General features: G+C 43.5%; 1 protein-coding gene across 1 annotated transcript; it reads left to right on the top strand.

Annotated features, from left to right (window-relative positions):
• Nucleotides 1-15,031: 15,031 nt before the first annotated feature.
• Nucleotides 15,032-24,724, top strand: acod1 (aconitate decarboxylase 1; the record flags this gene model as incomplete). The annotated part of the gene is made up of 5 exons (XM_084161784.1): nucleotides 15,032-15,055; nucleotides 15,309-15,470; nucleotides 18,827-18,916; nucleotides 23,057-23,256; nucleotides 23,542-24,724. The coding sequence occupies 5 exons, from the start codon at nucleotides 15,032-15,034 to the stop codon at nucleotides 24,503-24,505; spliced, it is 1,440 nt and encodes a 479-aa protein (XP_084017910.1). The 3' UTR covers nucleotides 24,506-24,724.
• Nucleotides 24,725-25,025: the final 301 nt, after the last annotated feature.

Raw genomic sequence — 25,025 nt, 5'->3', positions numbered from 1 at the left:
GCAGAGAGGAAGGGTGGTGGATTAGTTTCAAGTTTCAAGTTGTACATGCACAAGTACAGGCTGAATACTTATGTAAATGTGATATTTCAGTTTTTTGTTGTTGTTTTTTTTGCAAACATTTCTAAAAACCTGTTTTTGCTTTGTCATTATGGGGTATTGTGTGTAGATTGATGAGGGCATTTTAGAATAAGGCTGTAACGTAACAAAATGTGGAAAAAGTCAAGGGGTCTGAATACTTTCCGAATGCACTACAAATACAAATATTAATCATTTTATAAGAATAACATGCTTCTCTATATAAGGAATATTGGACAGTTGAAATTAGGTTTCTAAGTCACATGGTTGGAAGCTATTGAAATTGTACATTTTCAAATATTCACATAAAATCGTGTAAGCGCTTTATAGGAAAACCAAAGGGTGTGTGATGTATGGCCCTACCCTGTAAACGTTCAAAAATTATTTGGAGGTGCCTAGGTTATGTGATCAAGGCACTATTGAAATTCTAAGTCAAAATATGAACTAATAAATGAAGTTAAAATAATAAATAATAAAAAATAAGAACTCCAAAGCGTGTGCGATGTATGTCTCTAACCACATTCCAAAGTTGGTTTGAGGTGTCTAGGTCACATGGTCAAAGAGCGATTGCATTTTAAGTGATTTTTTAAAATATATACAGTATATACAATGCATTCGGAAAGTATTCAGACCCCCTGACTTTTAACACTTGACTTTTATTTTGTTAGGTTACAGCCTTATTCTAAAATGGATTAAATCGATTTTTCCCCCTCAATCTACACACAATATCCCATTATGACGAAGCAAAAACAGGCTTTTCGAAATTTTTGCAATTTTTTTTACATTCAAACATTTAATATCACATTTGCGTATTCAGACCCTTTACTCAGTACTTTGTTGTAGCACCTTTGGCAGCGATTACAGCCTCGAGTCTTCTTGGGGAAAACCAATTGCATATATGTGTCCCTCCCCTTTGAACAATACAGTTGGTTTGAGGTGCCTAGGTCATGTGATCAAGGAAGGAGCCATTGAAATTAAAAGTCAAAAATGTAACTTATAAATTAAGGTAAAATACTTTTTTTTTTCAAATGTTTGAACCAAAGGCTGTGCAATGTGTGTCCCTCCCTTTTGAACACATACAAAGTTGGTTTGAGGTGCCTAGGTCATGCCATCAAAGAGCTATTGAATTGTAAGTGATTTTTATAATAAATTAATATATATATGAATATTTCACAAATATTAATTTTCACAAAGTCTGCTGCCTCAGTTTTTATGATGGCAATTTGCATATACTCCAGAATGTTATGAAGAGTGATCAGATGAATTGCAATTAATTGCAAAGTCCCTCTTTGCCATGAAAATGAACTTAATCCCCCCAAAACATTTCTACTGCATTTCAGCCCTGCCACAAAAGGACCAGTGATTCTCTCGTTAACACAGGTGAGAGTGTTGACGAGGACAAGGCTGGAGATCACTCTGTCATGCTGACTGAGTTAGAATAACAGACTGGAAGCTTTAAAAGGAGGGTGATGGTTGAAATCATTGTTCTTCCTCTGTTAACCATGGTTACCTGCAAGGAAACACGTGCCGTCATCATTGCTTTGCACAAAAAGGGCTTCACAGGCAAGGATATTGCTGCTAGTAAGATTGTACCTAAATCAACCATTTATTGGATCATCAAGAACTTCAAGGAGAGAGGTTCAATTGTTGTGAAGAAGGCTTCAGGGCGCCCAAGAAAGTCCAGCAAGGGGTTGCTTCTCAGCCAAGGGAGTGGGCTCACTCACAATTTTGCCCAAGAACACAGCCATGAATAAAGAATGGTACCAACACATCCTCCGAGAGCAACTTCTCCCAACCATCCAAGAACAGTTTGATGATTAATAATGCCTTTTCCAGCATGATGGAGCACCTTGCCATAAGGCAAAAGTGATAACTAAGTGGATCAGGGAACAAAACATCGAAATTTTGGGTCCATGGCCAGGAAACTCCCCAGACCTTAATCCCATTGAGAACTTGTGGTCAATCCTCAAGAGGCGAGTGGACAAATAAAAACCCACAAGCATTGATTATGCAAGAATGGGCTGCCATCAGTCAGAATGTGACCCAGAAGTTAATTGACAGCATGCCAGGGCGGATTGCAGAGGTCTTGAAAAAGAAGGGTCAACACTGCAAATATTGACTCTTTGCATAAACTTAATGTAATTGTCAATAAAAGCCTTTGACACTTATGGAATGCTTGTAATTATACTTCAGTATACCATAGTAACATCTGACAAACATATCTAAAAACACCGAAGCAGCAAACTTTGTGAAGACCAATACTTGTGTCATTCTCAAAACTTTTGACCACGACTGTACACACACACACACACACACACACAAACACACCCACAACACCAGCTTGATATGTCCCTTGTCACCTGTCTTGTTATCCACAGAGTAACAGCCCTGGTGCTTTCTGTCTCTTGTTCTATTCTTTATTTTTCTATGCTTGTCCTAATTAAGGGTGAGAAGAGCTAACTATCAGAACTGAGGAGGATTGTTACAGATCCCCATGAGGAACACCTGATGCTGCACTGACTTCTTTCTCCTGGATGCTCCCCTGACCAAACTGTCCCGTTGTGTGTATTACCTGGCTCTAAATCGCCTTACCTCAAATAGAGTAGCCCCTAATCATAGATCTAGAATTCTACCCAATCCCACCCAATTTTAACTCCATCTCCCTCTGTCTTTTTTACTCTTCTCCCCCACACCCCCCACACACAGGCACACAACATAGTTTTTAGATTAGTGTTGGAATTATGCTCTTCTTTGGTTGCATTTGGTCAATGATGTTGTTCATTTGTTGTTAATGTTGTTACCAATTTATTTACATTTATTTTATACCCAGCGTCATAACACGATATGACACGGTTATAACCATGTCATAATAGGTCATAATAGCTGACATAATATGTCATAATCTGTCATAAAATGGTCATAACACTGTCATGACATATATTTAGACCTGTTGTGACATATATTGCATTATTTTACAGCTGGTTATGACACCAACAAAAGAGTGTCAAAACCCACAAAACCTACCACGGTAGTTATTTTATGGCTGGTTATGACACCTACACAATAATGTAAAAACCCACAAAACCTACCACACAAGGCAAAACATTCCATTACACCATAGCCTACTTGTCAACATAGCCTACTTGTATGTTTATGTTATATAACATTTTCTGAAATTGACCATGTTAAATTATTATTGTAATTGCGCACACTTATCTACAATACAACATCCATGTGCACGTGTGTGTAGAGTGCATGTCTTATCATGTGTATGTGTGCCTGTGTGTGTGTCTCTTCACAGTCCCCGCTGTTCCAGAAGGTGTATTTTTATCTGTTTTTAAATCTGATTCTGCTTGCATCAGTTATCTGATGTGGAATAGAGTTCCATGTAGCAATGGCTCTATGTAGCACTGTGCGCCTCCCAAAGTCTGTCCTTGACTTGGGGATTGGGAAGAGACCTTTGGTGGCATGTCTTGTGGGGTATGCATGGGTGTCCGAGCTGTATTCTAGTAGTTTAAACAGACACCTCGGTGCATTCTTACAAAAACAAGTAGTGATGAAGTCAATCTCTCCTCCACTTTGAGCCATGAAAGATTTACATGCATATTAATGTTAGCTCTGTGTACTTTTAAGGGCCAGCTGTGCTGCCCTGTTCTGAGCTAATTGTAGTTGTAATAATTGTAAAAAAAAGATTGGTCGGCTATTTGAGCCAGTAAAGGGGGCTTTACTATTCTTGGGTAGCGGAATTACTTTTGCTTCCCTCCAGGCCTGAGGGCACACAGTTTCTAGTGGGCTTAGATTGAAGATATGACAAATACTAGTGGCAATAATGTTTTCACTTCTTCCTCACTCACTTCAAGGAATTCAAAATTACAATGCTTGTCTTTCATAATTTGATCAGTTATACTTGGATGTGTAGCGTCAGCGTTTGTTGCTGGCATGTCATGCCTAAGTTTGCTAATCTTGCCAATGAAAAAATGATTAAAGTAGCTGGCAATATCATTGGTTTTTGTGATGAATGAGCCATCTGATTCAATGAAAGTTGGAGTTGAGTTTCCTTAATTTGTCACGTCGACGTTGAGACCGGCGCTCGACGTCACCGGTCTACTAACCACCGATCCTGGCAACCCATCCTTACGCACACCTGGTAACCTTCATTACAAACACCTGCGCCTCATTAGGAATAAATGTGTCAAGTGCAGCGTCCTGTTGCTCCTCATTACACACCACAGACCACCAAATATTCTTTACATCAACAACATAGGAATCACTACAAAACTTATTGTATGACCTCATAGACAGTGGCGACCTGTTATTCACCTGTTTTGATCCCAATCCCCACTTGTTTAGCTAAAAAGAAAATATACAGTGGCTTGCAAAAGTATTCATCCCCCTTGGCATTTTTCCTATTTTGTTGCCTTACAACCTGGAATTAAAATAGATTTTTTGGGGGTTTGTATCATTTGATTTAAACAACATGCCTACCACTTTGAAGATGCAAAATATTTTTTCTTGTGAAACAAACAGGAAATAAGACAAAAAAACTGAAAACTTGAGCGTGCATAACTATTCACCCCCCCAAAGTCAATACTTTGTAGAGCCAACTTTTGCAGCAATTACAGTTGCAAGTCTCTTGGGGTATGTCTCTATAAGCTTGGCACATCTAGCCACTGGGATTTTTGCCCATTCTTCAAGGCAAAACTGCTCCAGCTCCTTCAAGTTGGATGGGTTCCGCTGGTGTACAGCAATCTTTAAGTCATACCACTGATTCTCAATTGGATTGAGGTCTGGGCTTTGACTAGGCCATTCCAAGACATTTAAATGTTTCCCCTTAAACCACTCGAGTGTTGCTTTAGCAGTAAGTCATTGTCCTGCTGGAAAGGTGAACCTCCATCCCAGTCAGAAATCTTTGGAAGACTGAAACAGGCTTCCCTCAAGAATTTCCGTGTATTTAGCGCCATCCATCAATCCTTCAATTCTGACCAGTTTCCCAGTCCCTGCCGATGAAAAACATCCCCACAGCATGATGCTGCCAGCAACATGCTTCACTATGGGGATGGTGTTCTCGGGGTGATGAGAGGTGTTCGGTTTGCGCCAGACATAGCATTTTCCTTAATTGCCAAAAAGCTAAATTTTAGTCTCATCTGACCAGAGTACCTTCTTCCATATGTTTGGGGAGTCTCCCACAAGCCTTTTGGCGAACACCAAACGTGTTTGCTCATTTTTTTCTTTAAGCAATGCCTTTTTTCTGGGCACTCTTCCGTAAAGCCCAGCTCTGTGGAGTGTACGGCTTAAAGTGGTCCTATGGACAGATACTCCAATCTCTGCTGTGGAGCTTTGCAGCTCTTTCAGGGTTATCTTTGGTCTCTTTATTGCCTCTGATTAATGCCCTCCTTGCCTGGTCCGTGAGTTTTGGTGGGCGGCCCTCTCTTGGCAGGTTTGTTGTGGTCCCATATTCTTTCCATTTTTTTATAATGGATTTAATGGTGCTCCGTGGGAATTTCAGTTTCGGATATTTTTTATAACCCAACCCTGATCTGTACTTCTCCACAACTTTGTCCCTGACCTGTTTGGAGAGCTCCTTGGTCTTCATGGTGCCGCTTGCTTGGTGGTGCCCCTTGCTTAGTGGTGTTGCAGACTCTGGGGCCTTTCAGAACAGGTGTATATATACTGAGATCATGTGACAGATCATGTGACACTTAGATTGCACACAGGTGGACTTTATTTAACTAATTATGTGACTTCTGAAGGTAATTGGTTTCACCAGATCTTATTTAGGGGCTTCATAGCAAAGGGGTGAATGCATGCACCACTTTTCCGTTATTTATTTTGTAGAATTGTTTTTAACAAGTTATTTCTTTCATTTCACTTCACCAATTTTGACTATTTTGTGTATGTCCATTACATGAAATCCAAATAAAAATCCATTTAAATTACAGGTTGTAATACAACAAAATAGGAAAAGCGCCAAGGGGGATGAATACTTTTGCAAGGCACAGTGTATTCGGATAGGATTCAGATCCCTTCACTTTTTCCACATTTTGTTACGATACAGCCTCATTCTAAAATGGATTAAGCTGTTTTTTCCCTCATCAATCTACACACAGTCTCTTTTCCAAGCTTAAAATTATAAACATTCACATGCAACAGAATGGGCCAGAAAAGGTTGAATACGTTGGCCATGCTGTCAATCCAGAATGACTTCTGCCGCGTTCAAAACAACTGGAAACTCGGAACTGGGAAATCTCAGACTTCAGTGAGTTCAAGACAACTGGGAACTTGGAAAAAAGCGAGCTCCGACTGGGAAAATACGTTTTCAACGGTCATCCACTCTGAATTCCAAGTCGGGAACAAGGGCCTCTTTCTAGAACTCCAACCTGAAAATCACTGACGTCATGATTCGTTTTTTTCCGAGTTCCCAGTTGTCTTGAAAGCACCATAAATCCAGAGAATACCAGACTTTGATGACAAAGTTTGATGACAACATTTTCCCACAAGAAGGACTGCCGCGCCACCTTCCTGTTCAAGTGAGCACAGCACAACAAGGTTAGTCCAAAAATGTATTGTATGCTGCTGCATAAATTATGTAATATGCCAGGGAGATACATATACTGTAGCTAAGAAAGTAATACTAAGTGTATGTTGTGTAGTAAGCTGTTAGTCAGAGACAACTCAGTAATGAAACCCCACACAGGGGTTCCAAAGGGATATATGCTCTAATCTGGAGTAAGCCCTATTAAACAACCTTATCTCAAAACCTGAATATGAATACCTTTGCTGCAAATGAGCCATACGTCCATGCCTGTACATTTTGCCAGAATTACACAAACCTAAAACACAACAAGGCAATTATCCAGGCAGACCAGTGGTTGCAGGAATAGGCTCAATGCTAGAGCCATTGTCAAACTTCGTAGACCCTATATTTACATTTTAGTCATTTAGCAGACGCTCTTATCCAGAGGGACTTACAGTTAGTGAGTGCATACATTTTTCATACTGGCCCCCCGTGGGAATCGAACCCACAACCCTGGCGTTGCAAGCGCCATGTTCTACCATTGTAAAAATAAAGAAAAACACTTGAATGAGTAGGTGTGTCCAAACTTTTGACTGGTACTGTACATATTGCCTCAATTACCTTGACAAACCTCTGCCCCTGCACATTGACTCTGTACTGGTACCCCCTGTATATAGCCTCGTTACTGTTCTTTTATTGTTGCTCTTTATTTATTTGTTATCTTTCTATTTTCTGCTTTTTTTTCATTTTTATTTCTATTTTATTGTTTACTTCAGTTTATTTAGTAAATACTTTCTTAACACTTATTTTTTCTTAAAGCTGCATTGATTTGAATTAATCTAGGAATATAGTGTATAAGCAGTGGCGATTTTAGCATGCCAATCTTCAAAATTCAAAAGGCACATGGTAACAGTTGAAGAAGATGAGAAAAAGAAGAAACCTGCACACTGCTCTTGATAGTATCACTGCTCTTTAATAAGCTTTACATATCGGCCACAGAGCTTTTGTGAGTTTAAATTGTTTTAGCAACCCTTATGTAGACAGAGCTCCACACACATCCGTTCCATGCATCGAATGGGGTTGGAGTCGAGGGAAAATAAGTCAGTGTTACCAAATTTCATAAATATTCTAATAAAGTGTGTACATAAAACGTATTAAACACGTCTGTAAAACCACAATGAGGACATCGACCCGCCAAGCAAGTTTTCATAAATCATTGGGTACAGCGCAAGAAAAACGTCAGAGTAATCGGAAGTGTACAACATTTACAATATAACATACAGAGGCATTTCATCATTAAGACCTTTAGGAAATAATGTTTGGAGGGTGAAAATACAAAAACATTCTCTTTTGCTCAGAATATTATTTATATCACCTCCCTTGTCTGATATCTTAACTTCCTCTATGCCACAAAATCTAAAGGTAGAAATGTGATGTTTTTGGTCATTAATATGTACTGCGACTGGATAATCCCTGTCGTTTCTCCTGATTGAATTTTTATGTTCGTTAATTCTCTGTTTGAGAGAACGAGAGGTTTTACCTACATTACACAGCCCACATGGACATTTAATCATGTAGATAACATGGGTGGTGGAGCACGTAATAATGTAATTTATTTGGAACTGTATTCCTGTATGTGGGTGGCAGAAATATTCACACTTAATCATATTCTTGCACTGTGCGCAACCTCTGCATTTATAGCTACCATTCGGAAGAGGGCGGAAACGAACCTGGCTGATTTTCTTTTGTGGCTGGCAGTTGGTATGGACCAATTTATCGCGTAAATTTCGACCTCTCCTATATACAATAAGTGGTGGATTGTTAAATTCAGCTGGCAAAGCTGGGTCTGATGATAAAACATGCCAGTGTTTCTTGACAGCATCTCCCACTTTGCGCGAGTTCCAAGTATATGTGGTGGTGAACATTATAGAGTGTTCTTTAGCTCTAGTGGGTCATTTTTGTAGCAGTTTATCTCGTGTTTTCCCCAATGCCAAATTAAGAGCTTCATCCACACATTGTGCAGAGTAGCATCTTCTTAGAAACCTATTTTGCATCTCTGCGGCTTTTCCTAGATAGTCCTCTATGGAGCATCATATACGTCGCAGTCTGAAACACTGGCTTCTTGGAAGTCCTCTTTGTCACGACTTCCTCCGAAGCTGCCTCCTCTCCTTGTTCGGGCAGGCTTCGGCGTTCGTCGTCACCAGCCTTCTAGCCACTACCGCTCCTCATCTCATCATTCCATTTGTTTTGTCTTGTTTATTACACACACCTGGTTCATATCCCCCCCTGTATAAGTGTTATCTCTGCCCCCTTGTCTTTGTGTGTGATTATTTATTGTGGAGGAGAGAGAAGCTCGGTGGAGCTACGTGTATTTTGTATCGCCGGGAATATTCCCAGTGTGCCTTGTATTTTCCAGTGCGCCTGTTTTGCCCACTGGAGTGTTTTTACACATTACTGCGTAACTATGTGGTTCAGAATACATCCTGTTATTCTGTGATTTACCCTCCTGTGCCTGACTCCTTTCAAATCACCTCATCACACTCTTTTTAATGGCTCAGGGTGGAAGCTGTCCCCCTGTAATAGAATATTTCTGTCTGTTTCCTTTCTATACAGAGATGTAAACAGGGTTCCATTTGATTTCTCAATCCACATATCGAGGTAATGAACACGTTTAGTGCCACATTCAATAGTGCATTTGAGATTGGGGTCAATGACATTGAGTAATGCCATAAAGTCTGACAGCTCTTCCCCGTTCCTTCCCATATGCAAAAAATGTCGTCAATATATTGATACCACTTCAGGACTTCTTTCAAAAATTGATTTTCGTTTTCATTGTTAACAAAACGTTCTTCAAAAAGACCCACATAAAGGTTAGCATAGTTCGGAGCAAATGTGGAGCCCATCAATGTTCCATTCGTTTGGAGGTACTATTCATAATCAAACCTGAAATAGTTATACGTCAAAACCTATTCAGACAGCTCTAGAATAAAGTTTGTTGGTGGGTATTTGTTAGTATCTCGGTCTCTCAAATAGTGAGCTAGGGCTGCCAGCCCCCGTATGGGGAATGCTGGTATATAGACTCTCAACATCTAATGTGACCAAAATAGAGTCTTCTGTTAATCCCGTTATTGGTGAGATCTTGTTTATGAAGTCTATAGTATGAAAAAAAATATATATATATATGTATGCACTCACTAACTGTAAGTCGCTCTGGATAAGAGCGTCTGCTAAATGACTAAAATTTAAATGTAAATATAGGGTCTACAAAGTTCGACAATGGCTCTAGCATTGAGCCTATTCCTGCAACCACTGGTCTGCCTGGATAATTGCCTAGTTGTGTTTAAATTATATTAAATGTCCACGTGGGCAGTGTTATGTAGGTAAAACCTCTTGTTCTCTCAAAACAGAGAATTAGCGAACATAAAAATTCAATCAGGAGAAACGACAGGGATTATCCAGTCGCAGTACATTTTAATGTCCAAAAATATGACATTTCTACCTTTAGATTTTGTGGCATAGAGGAAGTTAAGATATCAGACAAGGGAGGTGATATAAATAATATTCAGAGCAAAAGAGAATATTTTTGTATTTTCACCCTCTAAACATTATTTCCTAAAGGTCTTAATGATGAAATGCCTATGTATGTTATGTTGTAAATGTTGTACACTTCCGATTACTCTGACATTTTTCTTGCGCTGTACCCAATGATTTATGAAAACTTGCTTGGTGGGTCGATGTCCTCATTGTGGTTTTACAGACGTGTTTAATACGTTGTATGTACACACTTTATTAGAATATTTATGAAATGCACATTTTTGGTAACACTGACTTATTTTCCCTCGACTCCAACCCCATTCGATGCATGGAACGGATGTGTGTGGAGCTCTGTCTACATAAGGGTTGCTAAAAAAATGAAAGAAAGTATTTACTAAATAAACTGAAGTAAACAATAAAGAAATATAAATAAAAATGAAAAAAAGCAGAAAATAGAAACATAACAAATAAATAAAGAGCAACAATAAAAGAACAGTAACGAGGCTATATACAGGGGGTACCAGTACAGAGTCAATGTGCGGGGGCAGAGGTTTGTCAAGGTAATTGAGGCAATATGTACAGTACCAGTCAAAAGTTTGGACACACCTACTCATTCAAGTGTTTATCTTTATTTTGAAAATGTTTGACATTGTAGAACTGGGCCTCCTGTAGCTCAGTTGGTAGAGCATGGCACTTGCAACGCCAGGGTTGTGGGTTCGATTCCCACGGGGGGCCAGTATGAAAAATGTATGCACTCACTAACTGTGAGTCGCTCTGGATAAGAGCGTCTGCTAAAAGACTAAAAATGTTGTTGTTTTTTAAACTATGAAAGAACACATATGGAATCATGTAGTAACCAAAAAAGTAATAAACAAATCAAAATATATTTTATATGTGAGATTCTTCAAATAGCCACCCTTTGCCTTGATGACAGCTTTGCACACTCTTGGCATAGTGTATATGTAAAAAGAGGTAAAGTGACTATGCATAGATAATAGTAGCAGCAGCGTAAAAATAATCAATCTGGCCCTGCGGCCTTGTGAATGTTGACCTGTTTAAAGGTCTTACTCACATCGGCTATGGAGAGCGTGATCACACAGCTGGTGCTCTCATGCATGCTTCAGTGTTGCTTGCCTCGAAGCGCTCATAGAAGTAATTTAGCTCGTCTGGTAGGCTCGCGTCACTGGACAGCTCACAGCTGTGCTTCCCTTTGTAGTCCGTAATAGTTTGCAAGCCTTGCCACATCCGACGAGCATCGGAGCCGGTGTAGTAGGATTCAATCTTAGTCCTTTATTGACGCTTTGCCTGTTTGATGGTTCGTCGGAGGGCATAGCGGGATTTCTTATAAGCGTCCGGGTTAAAGTCCCACTCCTTGAAAGTGGCAGCTCTACCCTTTAAATCAATGCGGATGTTGCCTGTACATACCCTGGGGTATGTATGTACGGTCACTGTGGGGACGACGTCATCGATACACTTATTGATGAAGCCAGTGACTGATGTGGTTTACTCCTCAATGCCATCGGAAGAATCCCAGAACATTTTCCAGTCTGTGCTAGCAAAGCAGTCCTGTAGCTTAGCATCTACGTCATCTGACCACTTCCGTATTGAGCGAGTCACAGGTACTTCCTGCTTTAGTTTTTGCTTGTAAGCAGGAATCAGGAGGATAGAGTTAGGGTCAGAATTGCCAAATGGAGGGCGAGGGAGAGCTTTGTACTCGTCTCTGAGTGTGGAGTAAAGGTGGTCTAGATTAATTTTTCCTCTGGTTGCACATGTAACATACTGGTAGAAATCAGGTAAAACGGATTTAAGTTTGCCTGTATTAAAGTCCCCGGCCACTAGGAGCGCCACTTCTGGATGAGCATTTTCATGTTTGCCTATGGCCTTATACAGCTCGTTGAGTGCGGTCTTAGTGCCATCATCGGTTTGTGGTGGTAAATAGACAGCTACGAAAATTATAGATGAAAACTCTCTTGGTAAATAGTGTGGACTACAGCCTATCATGAGATACGCTACCTCTTGTGAGCAAGACCTCGAGACTTTATTAGATTTCGTGCAGTATTAGATTTCATGCACAATATATGGCTACTATATTGTGATCACTACATCCGATGGATTTGGATACTGCTTTAAATCAAATTTCTGCAGCATTAGTAAAGATGTGATCATTACATGTTGATGATTTCATACCCTGGTAGGTTGACTGAGGTGCTAGTTACAGTTTGAAGCTTTTTCTTGAGTGGGCAGCTTGATGAATGCCAGTCAATATTTAAATCACCCAGAAAATATACCTCTCTGTTGATATCACATACATTATCAAGCATTTCACACATGTTATCCAGATACTGAATGTTAGCACTTGGTGGTCTATAGCAGCTTCCCACAAGAATGGGCTTTAGGTGAGGCAGATGAACCTGTAGCCATATTACTTCAACAGTATTTAACATGAGATCCTCTCTAAGCTTTACAGGAATGTGGTTCTGAATATAAATGGAAACACCTCCACCTTTGGCATTTCTGTCTTTTCTGTAGATGTTATAACCATGTATTGCTACCACTGTATCATAAAGGTATTATCTAAGTGAGTTTCAGAGATGGTCAGAATATGAATGTCATCTATTACTAGCAAATTATTGATTTTATTAACTTTGTTTCTTAAGCTACATATGTTAACGTGGGCTATTTTCTGGAATGCTTGATTGTTTTCATTGCTTTACTGGGAAGTTTAGCAGAAGTAGACATGCTAATTTAATTTTTATTAGTGCAGGGTGAGCTGCACACAGTGGACTTCCTACTAGGGCACACCGCCTCAGTGCTAACAGTATAACTCTGGTTCATAGGCATATGATTACTGCATACAATAGCTGTTGGATCAGCAGAGGCATTTAGGGCAGTTAGAGGGACATTTAGGTTACTTACATTGTGTCTTCCAACGCCCCTGGGATAATATACATTTGCTGAAACATTATGACAATTTAGCGACACAATGGTAGGGATTAACTGAGCTGGAATTGGGTCATTGTCTCAACACAGCCTTATAATGCTATGAAAGGATCCAGGAACCCAAATGATAAAACAAGCTTTGTTTCCAGAAGGTATCAGAATTATCAATAAATGTTACACCCACAGAGCTGCATTAGTCTCGTAGCCAGTTATGGAGGGCTAAAAGTCTGCTGAAATGTTCAATGCCATGATTTAGGGAGGGCACAGGGCCAGATATTATGGGCCGTTTGTTGGTGTCAAGCAGAGAACCATTCAGTTCTTTAAAATCCATCTTCAGCTGTTCTGAGCTGCCCTTAATAACGTCATTGACTCCCACATGAACTATGATAGACTCAATTTCCTGATGCAGGTTTAAAATGTTTGGGGGCAGCTTATTAGTCCTGTATTCGTGCTCCTGGATAGCACAACATTTCTTACCATTGAACTGTCCAATGCAACGGCCGAAGAAGGGGATGTAGAAATCCACTCATTCTTACCCCTCACACAATTTGTGGAACCTTTCACAGGCCCACGAGAAGCAGGATAGCTAGCATACGCCCGCAGCTATCTACAATCTATATGCAATATTAAAGTGATCTACCCCCTTAAAAAGTCTTAAGTCTTAAGTTAAGGTTAGGTTTCAAATCAGACCGTCCAAATTGTAATTACAAGTGGGAAACTTTTTGTTACATGAGTTGCCAAGTTGTGATTTTTTATCACTGACCTTTCACCTTTTTTGACAATTACACATCAATGTGGATATTGTAGCTAGTTTGGCCAGATTTTCAATGTTAAGCAAGCTAGCTTACTTTATTAGAATTTCAATTGAGCGTTTCAATTATAGAAAGCTGTCCAACAGTGAACTCTGGTGGTCCCAAGGTGGAAACACAGTGTTTCTCCTTTGCGCCTCATTGTCTGTCGTTTCTTCAGACAACACATGTGAAAGCAGGGCAGCCGCAGGACAGGGGTAAGAAAGGGGAAATAAGACACTGGCATCAAAAAACACATATCATGTAGCCTATATCAAGTATGTGTTATTTGAAGTGGTATCTTTTTAGGCATTCCGAGGGGGAATCTGAACACACACACGCAAACTGTTGTGTCTGGGATTCTGCAGTGGTTTTACTCAATGTGCTTTTAGCTCACATTGTAGCTTTGTTTCATTTCCCAAGCCATTAAACAAAATGGGGAAATTCCTGGATTTACAAGTTACAGAGTCAGAGTCAAATTTCCAGTGTGTGGTGTCTCAAAAAAACTGACATTGCGAAACGCAGTCGCATGCTTGAGTTCCTCAAGTCTGTTTATTAGAATCATTGTGAACTCTGGTCTTTTCCTCATGACCCTAGTAGTAGTCATGTGAAATGGCTGGAATAAAATTGATTAAAGCTTTCCTAGAATACTATATTATTAAACAATAATGCATTAGTATTCTTTTCTGCATGGATAGCCTAATCCTTGTCTTCAAATCCTCTGGTTCAGTCACTACACCCAGGCCTGAGCATTACGCTCTGCCACATCTAGTTGCTTGGCACTTCCACCCCTATGATGGAGGGGCCAACTTCCGCACATCCCAGTCAAAGCTCTTCTCTGTCCTGGTACCCCAAAGGTGGAACAAGCTCCCCGATGACAACCATCAGAGACCCTCCCCATCTTCCGAAAACGTCTGAAAATAGACCATCCAACACATTAGGACAAGACTATACTGTATAGGGAATGCAATGTGGTACTAGCAATCAAAAAAAGAAACTGGAAGTTAAACTATTTTTGGTTTAGTCATGAAAGTTCCCACTCCTCAGTAAGCATGCCTTGGTTCCGCCATTCTGGAAAGTTTGTAAACCAGCATTGAGAAAGGCCTTCCCTTATGGTATAAAAGGGATCCCTTGTCATGTACACAGCCAAAAGGCGACAAGGGACAGTAGAGGCAGCACAATGCTACGCAAGGTATCCCATCATGTCAGTGTTACACTAACAACTTTTCTTTCAGTGTACTTTGTTTGGCACAAGATTCTGCAAGACAAAGGCTTATTTGCAAAGTGGATCTCATGCTAGTAGTTAGGCAAAATTGATGTGACTTCTCTTGGGTTCTTTGCCTACAGTGAGAATAACTACTACTACTATAAGGGCTCCATGCTATCCCCATTGATTTAAGTTGGAATTGACTGATGTCGGGGTAGCAATACAATGTGAACTCCTCTGTCTCTTCCAGAGTGTCACAGAGAGTTTTGGCGCGGCCATCTCCAGCCTCAACGCAGCTCACCTGACAGATACTGTGGTCCACAGGAGTAAGAGGATGATGCTGGACACATTGGGAGTGGGGCTCTTGGGGACCAGTACAGCTGTCTTCAGCAAGGCTCTCCAGTACAGCCAGGTAAACTATACTACTGTATAAGTAAACTACAGTACTGTACTTCACAACAGAAAGGAAACAGGCAAGCAGCAGTGTACATGGCTCTGCTTGTGGCATTTCTGGGTGTAAAAAGCTATTTAAAATGTCCGGGCAACCAACTTGCCGGATGGGCACGTGCCTTTAATCTTTGATATCAATCTCAGCATATACTGTACAGTATGGTCATATTTTTACAGTACTATTTAAAGTGTGTTTCTGATTGTATATACTTTTTATTTTCTATTGTTTGCATGTTTATAGTTATGTATGCCATATGCTATACAGTGGCTTGTGAAAGTATTCACCCCCATTGGCATTTTTCCTAATTTGTTGCCTTACAACCTGGAATTAAAATTGATTTTTGGGGGGTTTGTATCATTTGATTTACCCAACATGCCTACCACTTTGAAGATGCACATTGTCTTTGGGGTGAAACAAACAAGAAATAAGAAAGAAAACAGAAAACTTGAGCGTGAATGGCAGCAGGCAGGTGTGACTGCATTTGCACGCACAGTGAGGCGAATACTTTTGGAGGATGGCCTGGTGTCAAGAAGGGCAGCAAAGAAGCCACTTATCTCCAGGAAAAACATCAGGGACTGATATTCTGCAAAAAGTACAGAGATTGGACTGCTGAGGACTGGGGTAAAGTCATTATCTCTGATGAATCCCCTTTCTGATTGTTTGGGGCATCCGGAAAACACCTTGTCCGGAAAAGACAAGGTGAGCGCTACCATCAGTCCTGTGTCATGCCAACAGTAAAGCATTATGAGACCATTTATGTGTGGGGTTGCTTCTCAGCCAAGGGAGTGGGCTCATTCACAATTTTGCCCAAGAACACAGCTATGAATAATTCCTCCGAGAACAACTTCTCCCAACCATCCAAGAACAGTTTGGTGACGACCAATGCCTTTTCCAGCATGATGGAGCACCTTGCCATAAGGCAAAAGTGATAACTAAGTGGCTCGGGGAACAAAATATCAACATTTTGGGTCCATGGCCAGGAAACTCCCCAGACCTTAATCCCATTGAGAACTTGTGGTCGATCCTCAAGAGGCGGGTGGACAAACAAAACCCCACAAATTCTGACAAACTCCAAGCATTGATTATGCAAGAATGGGCTGCCTTCAGTCAGGATGTGGCCTAGAAGTTAATTGACAGCATGCCAGGGCGGATTGCAGAGGTCTTGAAAAAGAAGGATCAACACTGCAAATATTGACTCTTTGCATAAACTTAATGTAATTGTCAATAAAAGCCTTTGACACTTATGGAATGCTTGTAATTATACTTCAGTATACCATAGTAACATCTGACTAAAAATATCTAAAAACACTGAAGCAGCAAACTTTGTGAAGACCAATACTTGTGTCATTCACCAATTTTGACTATTTTGTGTATGTCCATTACATGAAATCCAAATAAAAATCCATTTAAATTACAGGTTGTAATGCAACAAAATAGGAAAAACGCCAAGGGGCACTGTATACCATGAATGCCATATATGCCATGGAGCATTGCACCTCCAGTTATTTTTCAACATTTCTTGTTGAAATACGATATCCTGAGTATAACAATGATAATGTAGGATATTTTTTTAGCACAATTGTGATATTTAGATTTTAAAAAATGAAACATAAAATGGGGACGTTCAGTTGAAGTCGGAAGTTTACATACACTTAGGTTGGAGTCATTAAAACTCGTTGTTCAACGACTCCACAAATGTATTGTTAACAAACTATAGTTTTGCCAAGTCGGTTAGGACATCTACTTTGTGCATGACACAAGTCATTTTTCCAACAATTGTTTACAGACAGATTATTTAACTTAAAATTCACTGTATCACAATTCCAGTGGGACAGAGGTTTACATACACTAAGTTGACTGTGCCTTTAAACAGCTTTGAAAATTCCAGAAAATGATGTCATGGCTTTAGAAGCTTCTGATAGGCTAATTGACATAATTTGAGTCAATTGGAGGTGTACCTGTGGATGTATTTCAAGGCCTACCTTTAAACTCAGTGCCTCTTTGCTTGACATCATGGGAAAATCAAAATAAATCAGCCAAGACCTCCACAAGTCTGGTTCATCCTTGGGAGCAATTTCCAAAAGCCTGAAGGTACCATGTTCATCTGTACAAACAATAGTACGTAAGTATAAACTCCCTGGGACCACGCAGCCATCATACAGCTCAGGAAGGAGACACGTTCTGTCTCCTAGAGATGAACTTTACTTTGAAAAGGGCAAATCAATCCCAGAGCAACAGCATAGGACCTTGTGAAGATGCTGGAGGAAACAGGTACAAAACTATCTATATCCACAGTAAAACAAGTCCTATATCGACATAACCTGAAAGGCCGCTCAGCAAGGAAGAAGCCACTGCTCCAAAACCGCCATAAAAAAGCCAGACTATGGTTTGCAACTGCACATGGGGACAAAGATCGTACTTTTTGGAGAAATGTCCTCTGGTCTGATGAAACAAAATTAGAACTGTTTGGCCATAATGACCATCGTTATGTTTGGAGGAAAAAGAGGGAGCTTGCAAGCCAAAGAACACCATCCCAACTGTGAAGCACGGGGGTGGCAGCATCATGCTGTGGGGGTGCTTTGCTGCAGGAGGGACTGGTGCACTTCACAAAATAGATGGCATCATGAGGAAGGAAAATTATGTGGATATATTGAAGCAACATCTCAAGACATTAGTCAGGAAGTTAAAGCTTGGTCGCAAATGGGTCTTCCAAATGGACAATGACCCCAAGCAAACTTCCAAAGTTGTGGCAAAATGGCTTAAGGACAACAAAGTCAAGGTATTGGAGTGGCCATCACAAAGCCCTGACCTCAATCCTATAGAAAATGTGTGGGCAGAACTGAAAAAGCGTATGCGAGCAAGGAGGCCTACAAAACTGACTCAGTTACACCAGCTCTGTCAGGAGGAATGGGCCAAAATTCACCCAACTTATTGTGGGAAGCTTGTGGAAGGCTACCCGAAACGTTTGACCCAAGTTAAACAATTTAAAGGCAATGCTACCAAATAATAATTGAGTGTATGTAAACTTCTGACTCACTGGGAATGTGATGAAAGAAAGAAAAAGCTGAAATAAATAATTCTCTCTACTATTATTCTGACATTTCACATTCTTAAAATGAAGTGGTGATCCTAACTGATCTAAGACAGGGAATTTTTACTAGGATTAAATGTCAGAAATTGTGAAAAACTGAGTTTAAATGTATTTGGCTAAGGTGTTTGTAAATTTCCGACTTCAGCTGTATATGGTTGACTAGAGGCAGGTTACTAGTCAGTCCACCCTTAGAGTTTCTGATGCTGTTGATGTTGTATGATCCTAGTTGTACAAATCAGTGGAGAGGAGCAGTGTGTGGGGAGGATCAGGGATGACACTGCCACCCCAGTATGCTGCCTTCGTCAATGGCATAGCGGTAAGACATCTTACATACCGTACACCCCCATTTACTTATCAAGTGATTTATCTTTCAATGTTCCTCTTAATCACATTATAATCCTATTCAAATCCCCTCCCTTTGTCCTTATTGATCCCACAACTCAATAGTGCCAATAGGCTGCCTAAGTATGGTCCCAAATCAGAGACAACGAGCGACAGCTGCCTCTGATTGAGAACCACACCGGCCAACATAGAAATACCCATACTAGATAGAAAACATAGAACTACACAACATAGAATATACACACCCTGACTCAACATATAAGCGTCCCCTGAGTCAGGGCGTGACAGTACCCCCCCCAAAGGTGCGGACTCCGACCGCACAACATAAACATCACAGGGTAGGGGCCGGGTGGGCATTCCGCCTCGGAGGCGGATCCGGCTCAGGGCGTGACGACCTCTCACTCTTCGCCTCCCTGTTGTGCCCCTGGTCTGGTCTAGACCTCAGGCCGTTGCTTCCCCTCTCCTTCCTCCCACTATACTCCAAGCCCTGTCTGGACCCTGGTGTGGGAGACCCCGAACCTGGAGAGGGGCTGACGTCTGGGTCTGGACTGGAGCCGCTGACCGGAGCTGGACCGGACACCGGTGGAGCGGACTGCTCAGGCTCCGGACTGGAGCCGCTGACCGGATCTGGACTGGACCCCGGTGGAGCGGACTGCTCTGGCTCCGGAATGGAGACGCTGACCGGAGCTGGATCAGGCACCGGTGGAGCGGACTGCTCTGGCTCCGGAGTGGAGCCGCTGACCGGAGCTGGACTGGACCCCGGTGGAGTGGACTGCTCTGGCTCCGGAGTGGAGCAGCTGACCGGAGCTAGATCAGGCACCGGTGGAGCGGACTGCTCTGGCTCCGGACTGGAGCAGCTGACCGGAGCTGGATCAGGCACTGGTGGGGCGGACTGCTCTGGCTCCGGACTGGAGCTGCTGACTGGTGCCGGACCAGGCACCGGTGGAACGGGCACGGGCCGTGCCGGACTGGACACACTCACCACTGGTCTGGTGCGAGGAGCAGGCACGGGCCGAACCGGACTAGGAACATCCACCACTGTCTTAGTGCGAGGAGCAGGAACAGGCCGGGCCGGACTGGCGACACGCACCACTGGCTTGGTGCGAGAAGCAGGAACAGGCCGGGCAGGGCTGGTGACGCGCACCACTGGCTTGGTGCGAGGAGCAGGAACAGGCCGGGCCGGGCTGGCGACGCGCACCACTGGCTTGGTGCAAGGAGCAGGAACAGGCCGGGCCGGGCTGGCGACGCGCACCACTGGCTTGGTGCGAGAGGCAGGAACAGGCCGGGCCGGGCCTGCGACGCGCACCACTGGCTAGGTGCGAGGGGCAGGAACAGGCCGGGCCGGGCTGGCGACGCGCACCACTGGCTTGGTGCGAGGGGCAGGAACAGGCCGGACCGGACTGGCGACGCGCACCACTGGCTTGGTGCGAGGTAAGGAACAGGCCGGGCCGGGCTGGCGACGCGCACCACTGGCTTGGTGCAAGGAGCAGGAACGGGCCGGGCCGGGCTGGCGACGCGCACCACTGGCTTGGTGCGAGGAGCTGGAACGGGCCGGACCGGACTGCGAAGGCGGACTGGAGGTCTGGAGCGGAGAGCTGGCACAACCCGTCCTGGCTGGCTGCCCACTTTCGCACTACACGTGCGGGGCGCTGGCACAGGACGCACTGGGCTGTGCACGCGTACTGGCGATACAGCTCGTAGAACTGGCGCAGGATATGCGGGACCGAGGAGGCGTACTGGAGACCAGGAGCGTTGAGCCGGCACACCCCGTCCTGGCTGGATGTCCATCTTCGCACGGCACGTGCTTGGTGCTAGCAAAAGACGTACAGGGCTGTGCACGCGCACTGGCGATATAGTACGTAGCTCCGCATAACACGGAGCCTGCCCAGTCACACGCCTCCTCATGTGAATACGGGGAGTTGGCTCTGTTCTAACACTAGGCTCCGCCAACCACCCTTTTAGCCCCCAATGTCCAGGCTGTCTGCTCCTGGACACGCTGCTTGGTCCTCGTTTGATGGGATCTTCTGTCACGTTCGTTCATAGACGGGTCAGACCAAGGCGCAGCGTGATATGCATACATGTTTATTTGAACCGAATAAACACAACGACAAAACAACAAACTAAACGAAATGTGAAGTCCAAGGTAGACACAAACAACATACCTTTCACGGAACAAGATCCCACAACTAACTAGTGCCAATAGGCTGCCTAAGTATGGTCCCCAATCAGAGACAACGAGCGACAGCTGCCTGTGATTGGGAACCACACCGGCCAACATAGATCTAGACATACTAGAATATACAACATGGACAAACACATTTACATTACATTACATTTACATCATTTAGCAGACGCTCTTATCCAGAGCGACTTACAAATTGGTGCATTCACCTTATAGCCAGTGGGATAACCACTTTACAATGTGTTATTTATTTATTTATTTATTTATTTATTTATTTTTTGGGGGGGGGTGGGTTGGGGTAAGGGAGGGGTAGAAGGATTACTTTATCCTATCCCAGGTATTCCTTAAAGAGGTGGGGTTTCAAATGTCTCCGGAAGGTGGTGAATGACTCCGCTGTCCTGGCGTCGTGAGGGAGCTTGTTCCACCATTGGGGTGCCAGAGCAGCGAACAGTTTTTACTGGGCTGAGCGGGAACTATGCTTCCGCAGAGGAAGGGGAGCCAGCAGGCCAGAGGTGGATGAACACAATGCCCTCGTTTGGGTGTAGGGACTGATCAGAGCCTGAAGGTACGGAGGTGCCGTTCCCCTCACAGCTCCATAGGCAAGCACCATGGTCTTGTAACAAATGCAAGCTTCAACTGGAAGCCAGTGGAGTGTGTGGAGGAGGGGGGTGACGTGAGAGAACTTGGGAAGGTTGAACACCAGACGGGCTGCGGCATTCTGGATGAGTTGTAGGGGTTTAATGGCACAGGCAGGGAGCCCAGCCAACAGCGAGTTGCAGTAATCCAGACGGGAGATGACAAGTGCCTGGATTAGGACCTGTGCCGCTTCCTGTGTAAGGCAGGGTCGTACTCTCCGAATGTTGTAGAGCATGAACCTACAGGATCGGGTCACCGCCTTGATGTTAGCGGAGAACGACAGGGTGTTGTCCAGGGTCACGCCAAGGCTCTTCGCACTCTGGGAGGAGGACACAACGGAGTTGTCAACCGTGATGGAGAGATCATGGAACAGGCAGTCCTTCCCCGGGAGGAAGAGCAGCTCCGTCTTGCCAAGGTTCAGCCTGAGGTGGTGAACCGTCATCCATACTGATATGTCTGCCAGACATGCAGAGATGCGATTCACAACAAGGAATATACACACCCTGACTCAACATATAAGCGTCCTCTGAGTCAGGGCGTGACATAAATGTAATCCGTTTACAGAACCTGTCCAAAATTATAATCAGTAATGTAACTTTTGGATTACCCAAACTCAGCAATGTAATCTGATTACTTTCAGTTACTTTGGATTACTTTCCCCTTAAGAGGCATTAGAAGAAGACAAAGACGATCAGTCAAACACTTAGTGTGTCATCATAGTGGTCTCTGATTTGTGGTCACACCAGCTCAGGTGGAACAAACTTAAACTTGCGCCTTTTTAAAGGCTGAATTAAACGTCATTGAGAAAACAGAAATGTGTCATAATGTATTTTCTCGCAAACATCCTATCTGAATTTAAAAGTAATCCAAGAAATATTAATCTAGTTTCTCAAAAGTATCTGTAATCGGATTACATTCACATGTACGATTACATTTTTGTTGTTGCTGGTTACGTAACTGATTACCGTAATTTTTTTGTAATCAGATTACATGTGACTGATTACATGTAATCAGTATCTCCCCAACCCTGAACTGGGTTGTGTTCAATAGAGCAAACCGTAGTAACACATTTTGTATGGACAAATTTGAACATTTTGTTCACTTAAATCTGGGGCCTGTTCAGGAGGGCGCAATGCCACAGAACATTCAGACAGAAATGCATTTAGTATCAGATATGCTTGTCTGTCATGTAGAATAGGTAATTGTATCAGCTCTATTCATTCCATTTCTATCTTCTTACGTTTCACCTCTCTGAATGCACCCATTATATAATGTTGCCCTTTCACCTTGCCACAGGTGCACTCTATGGACTTTGATGATACGTGGCACCCTGCAACCCACCCCTCTGGGGCAGTGCTCCCTGCCCTCCTGGCCCTGGCAGAGACTCTGCCCACCCAGCCCTCCGGCCTGGACCTACTGCTGGCCTTCAACGCAGGCATCGAGGTGCAGGGGCGACTCATGAGGTTCTCCAAGGAGGCCCACAATATACCTAGAAGGTATAAATGATACTGCCAGTAAATTTGCATGCATGCATTTTGTTTTTATTGTTTGTACTAATTATGTTGGCAGTTTGTTTTCTTTTGTACTGCCAATATAATTACTGTATATCTGTAGTCACAAGTGCTTGTTCAAATCATATTTGTGACTAGAGTACAGTACATGCATTGTACAGGTATTTTACACACATTAGCTATTGCACTCAAATCTAAAATACCACATTTCTGGTGAGCTTCTAATCCCAATCTTCTCCCAATCATAAACGTTTTATTTCTCTCTCTCAGGTTCCACCCTCCTGCTGTAGTGGGAGTAATGGGCAGTGCAGCAGCCTCAGCTAAGCTCCTAGCCCTCTCCCCAGCCCAGTGTGTCCACTCCCTGGCTATCGCCGCCTCCTCCGCTGGGGCCCCCATGGCCAATGCAGCTACCCAGACAAAACCCCTCCACATTGGCAATGCCGCCCGCAGAGGCCTGGAGGCCGCCAAGCTCGCCCTGCTGGGGCTGGAGGGAAGTCAGGCCATCCTGGATCTCGAGTCCGGCTTCGGGGTCTTCTACTCAGACTATAGTCCCTCGGAGCTCCCCGGGACTGATGGTGGTTGTGGTGGTGGGTTTCGATGGGTTTTGGAGGAGCAGGATGTGGCCATCAAGCGCTTCCCAGCCCACCTGGGAATGCACTGGGTGGTGGATGCCGCCTTGGCGGCCCGGGCCAAGCTTGGAGCCTCTGGCGAACCTGACCTCTCTCAGGTCCAGAAGGTGGTGCTCAGAGTGCCTCCTTCCAGGTACATCGACTGCCCCTTCCCAGCCATGGAGCACCAGGCCAGGCATTCATTCCAGTTCAATGCCTGCTCGGCCCTGCTGGACAACCAGGTGTCCGTGAACTCCTTCAGCAGGCCCCAGATAGATAGGCCAGCCTTGAGGGAGCTCCTGGCCAAGGTCAGAGTCGAGAACCCCCAAGACAACCACCCCAGCTTCGACAAGATGTACTGCGAGGTGACAGTTGAGATGGAGCATGGGGAGAGTGCCACAGCCAGGTGTAATACCTTCTACGGCCACTGGAGGAAGCCATTGAGTCAGGAGGATTTAGTTGGGAAATTCGAGGCGAACGCCTCAACTGTGCTGAGCCAAGAAGGGGTGGAGAGGGTTGTGGACGTTATAGGGAATATAGAGAAGTGCCCGGACTGTACGGTGCTGAGGTCATATCTACAGATGAGCAGGCCGACAACCCATCTTTTCAGAGAACACCTTGTCTAACCAAAATCCCAGCACTCTCTCAGACCCCATTTACACCTTGCATTATCCCTATCCGAACAGCCGTGATAGGATTACATTCCGAACACAGACCTTGCATTTATTGCAATTATACCTGGTATTAAAACGCATGCACTCTGGCTGCATTGTGTCTGCATTGTGTTCGGATCTCACCTTTTCCTCCCAACTTAGTGTCACGACTTCCGCAGAGGCTGCCTCCCCTCCTTGTTCGGGCAGGTTTCGGCGTTCAGCATCACCGGCTTACTAGCTACTGCCGATCCATTTATCATCACTCCATTTTTCTTGTCTTCAATCACACACACCTGGTCCTTGTTCCCTCATTAGTCATTGTATAAGTGTTCCCTCTGCTTCCTTGTCTGTGTGAGTGATTGTTTATTGTGGAGGTTAGTGAAGCTCGGTGGAGCTCGTGTATTTTGTTTCGACAGGAGTATTTCCTGTGTGCCTTGTATTTTCCAGTGCGCCTGTTTTGTGCCCTGGAGTGTGTTTGACGCATTTCTGCGTA

Source organism: Coregonus lavaretus (genome assembly GCF_964263955.1).
Source record: "Coregonus lavaretus genome assembly, chromosome: 5".
Taxonomy (NCBI): Eukaryota; Metazoa; Chordata; class Actinopteri; order Salmoniformes; family Salmonidae; genus Coregonus; species Coregonus lavaretus.
This window is presented reverse-complemented; position numbering and strand designations above follow the sequence as displayed.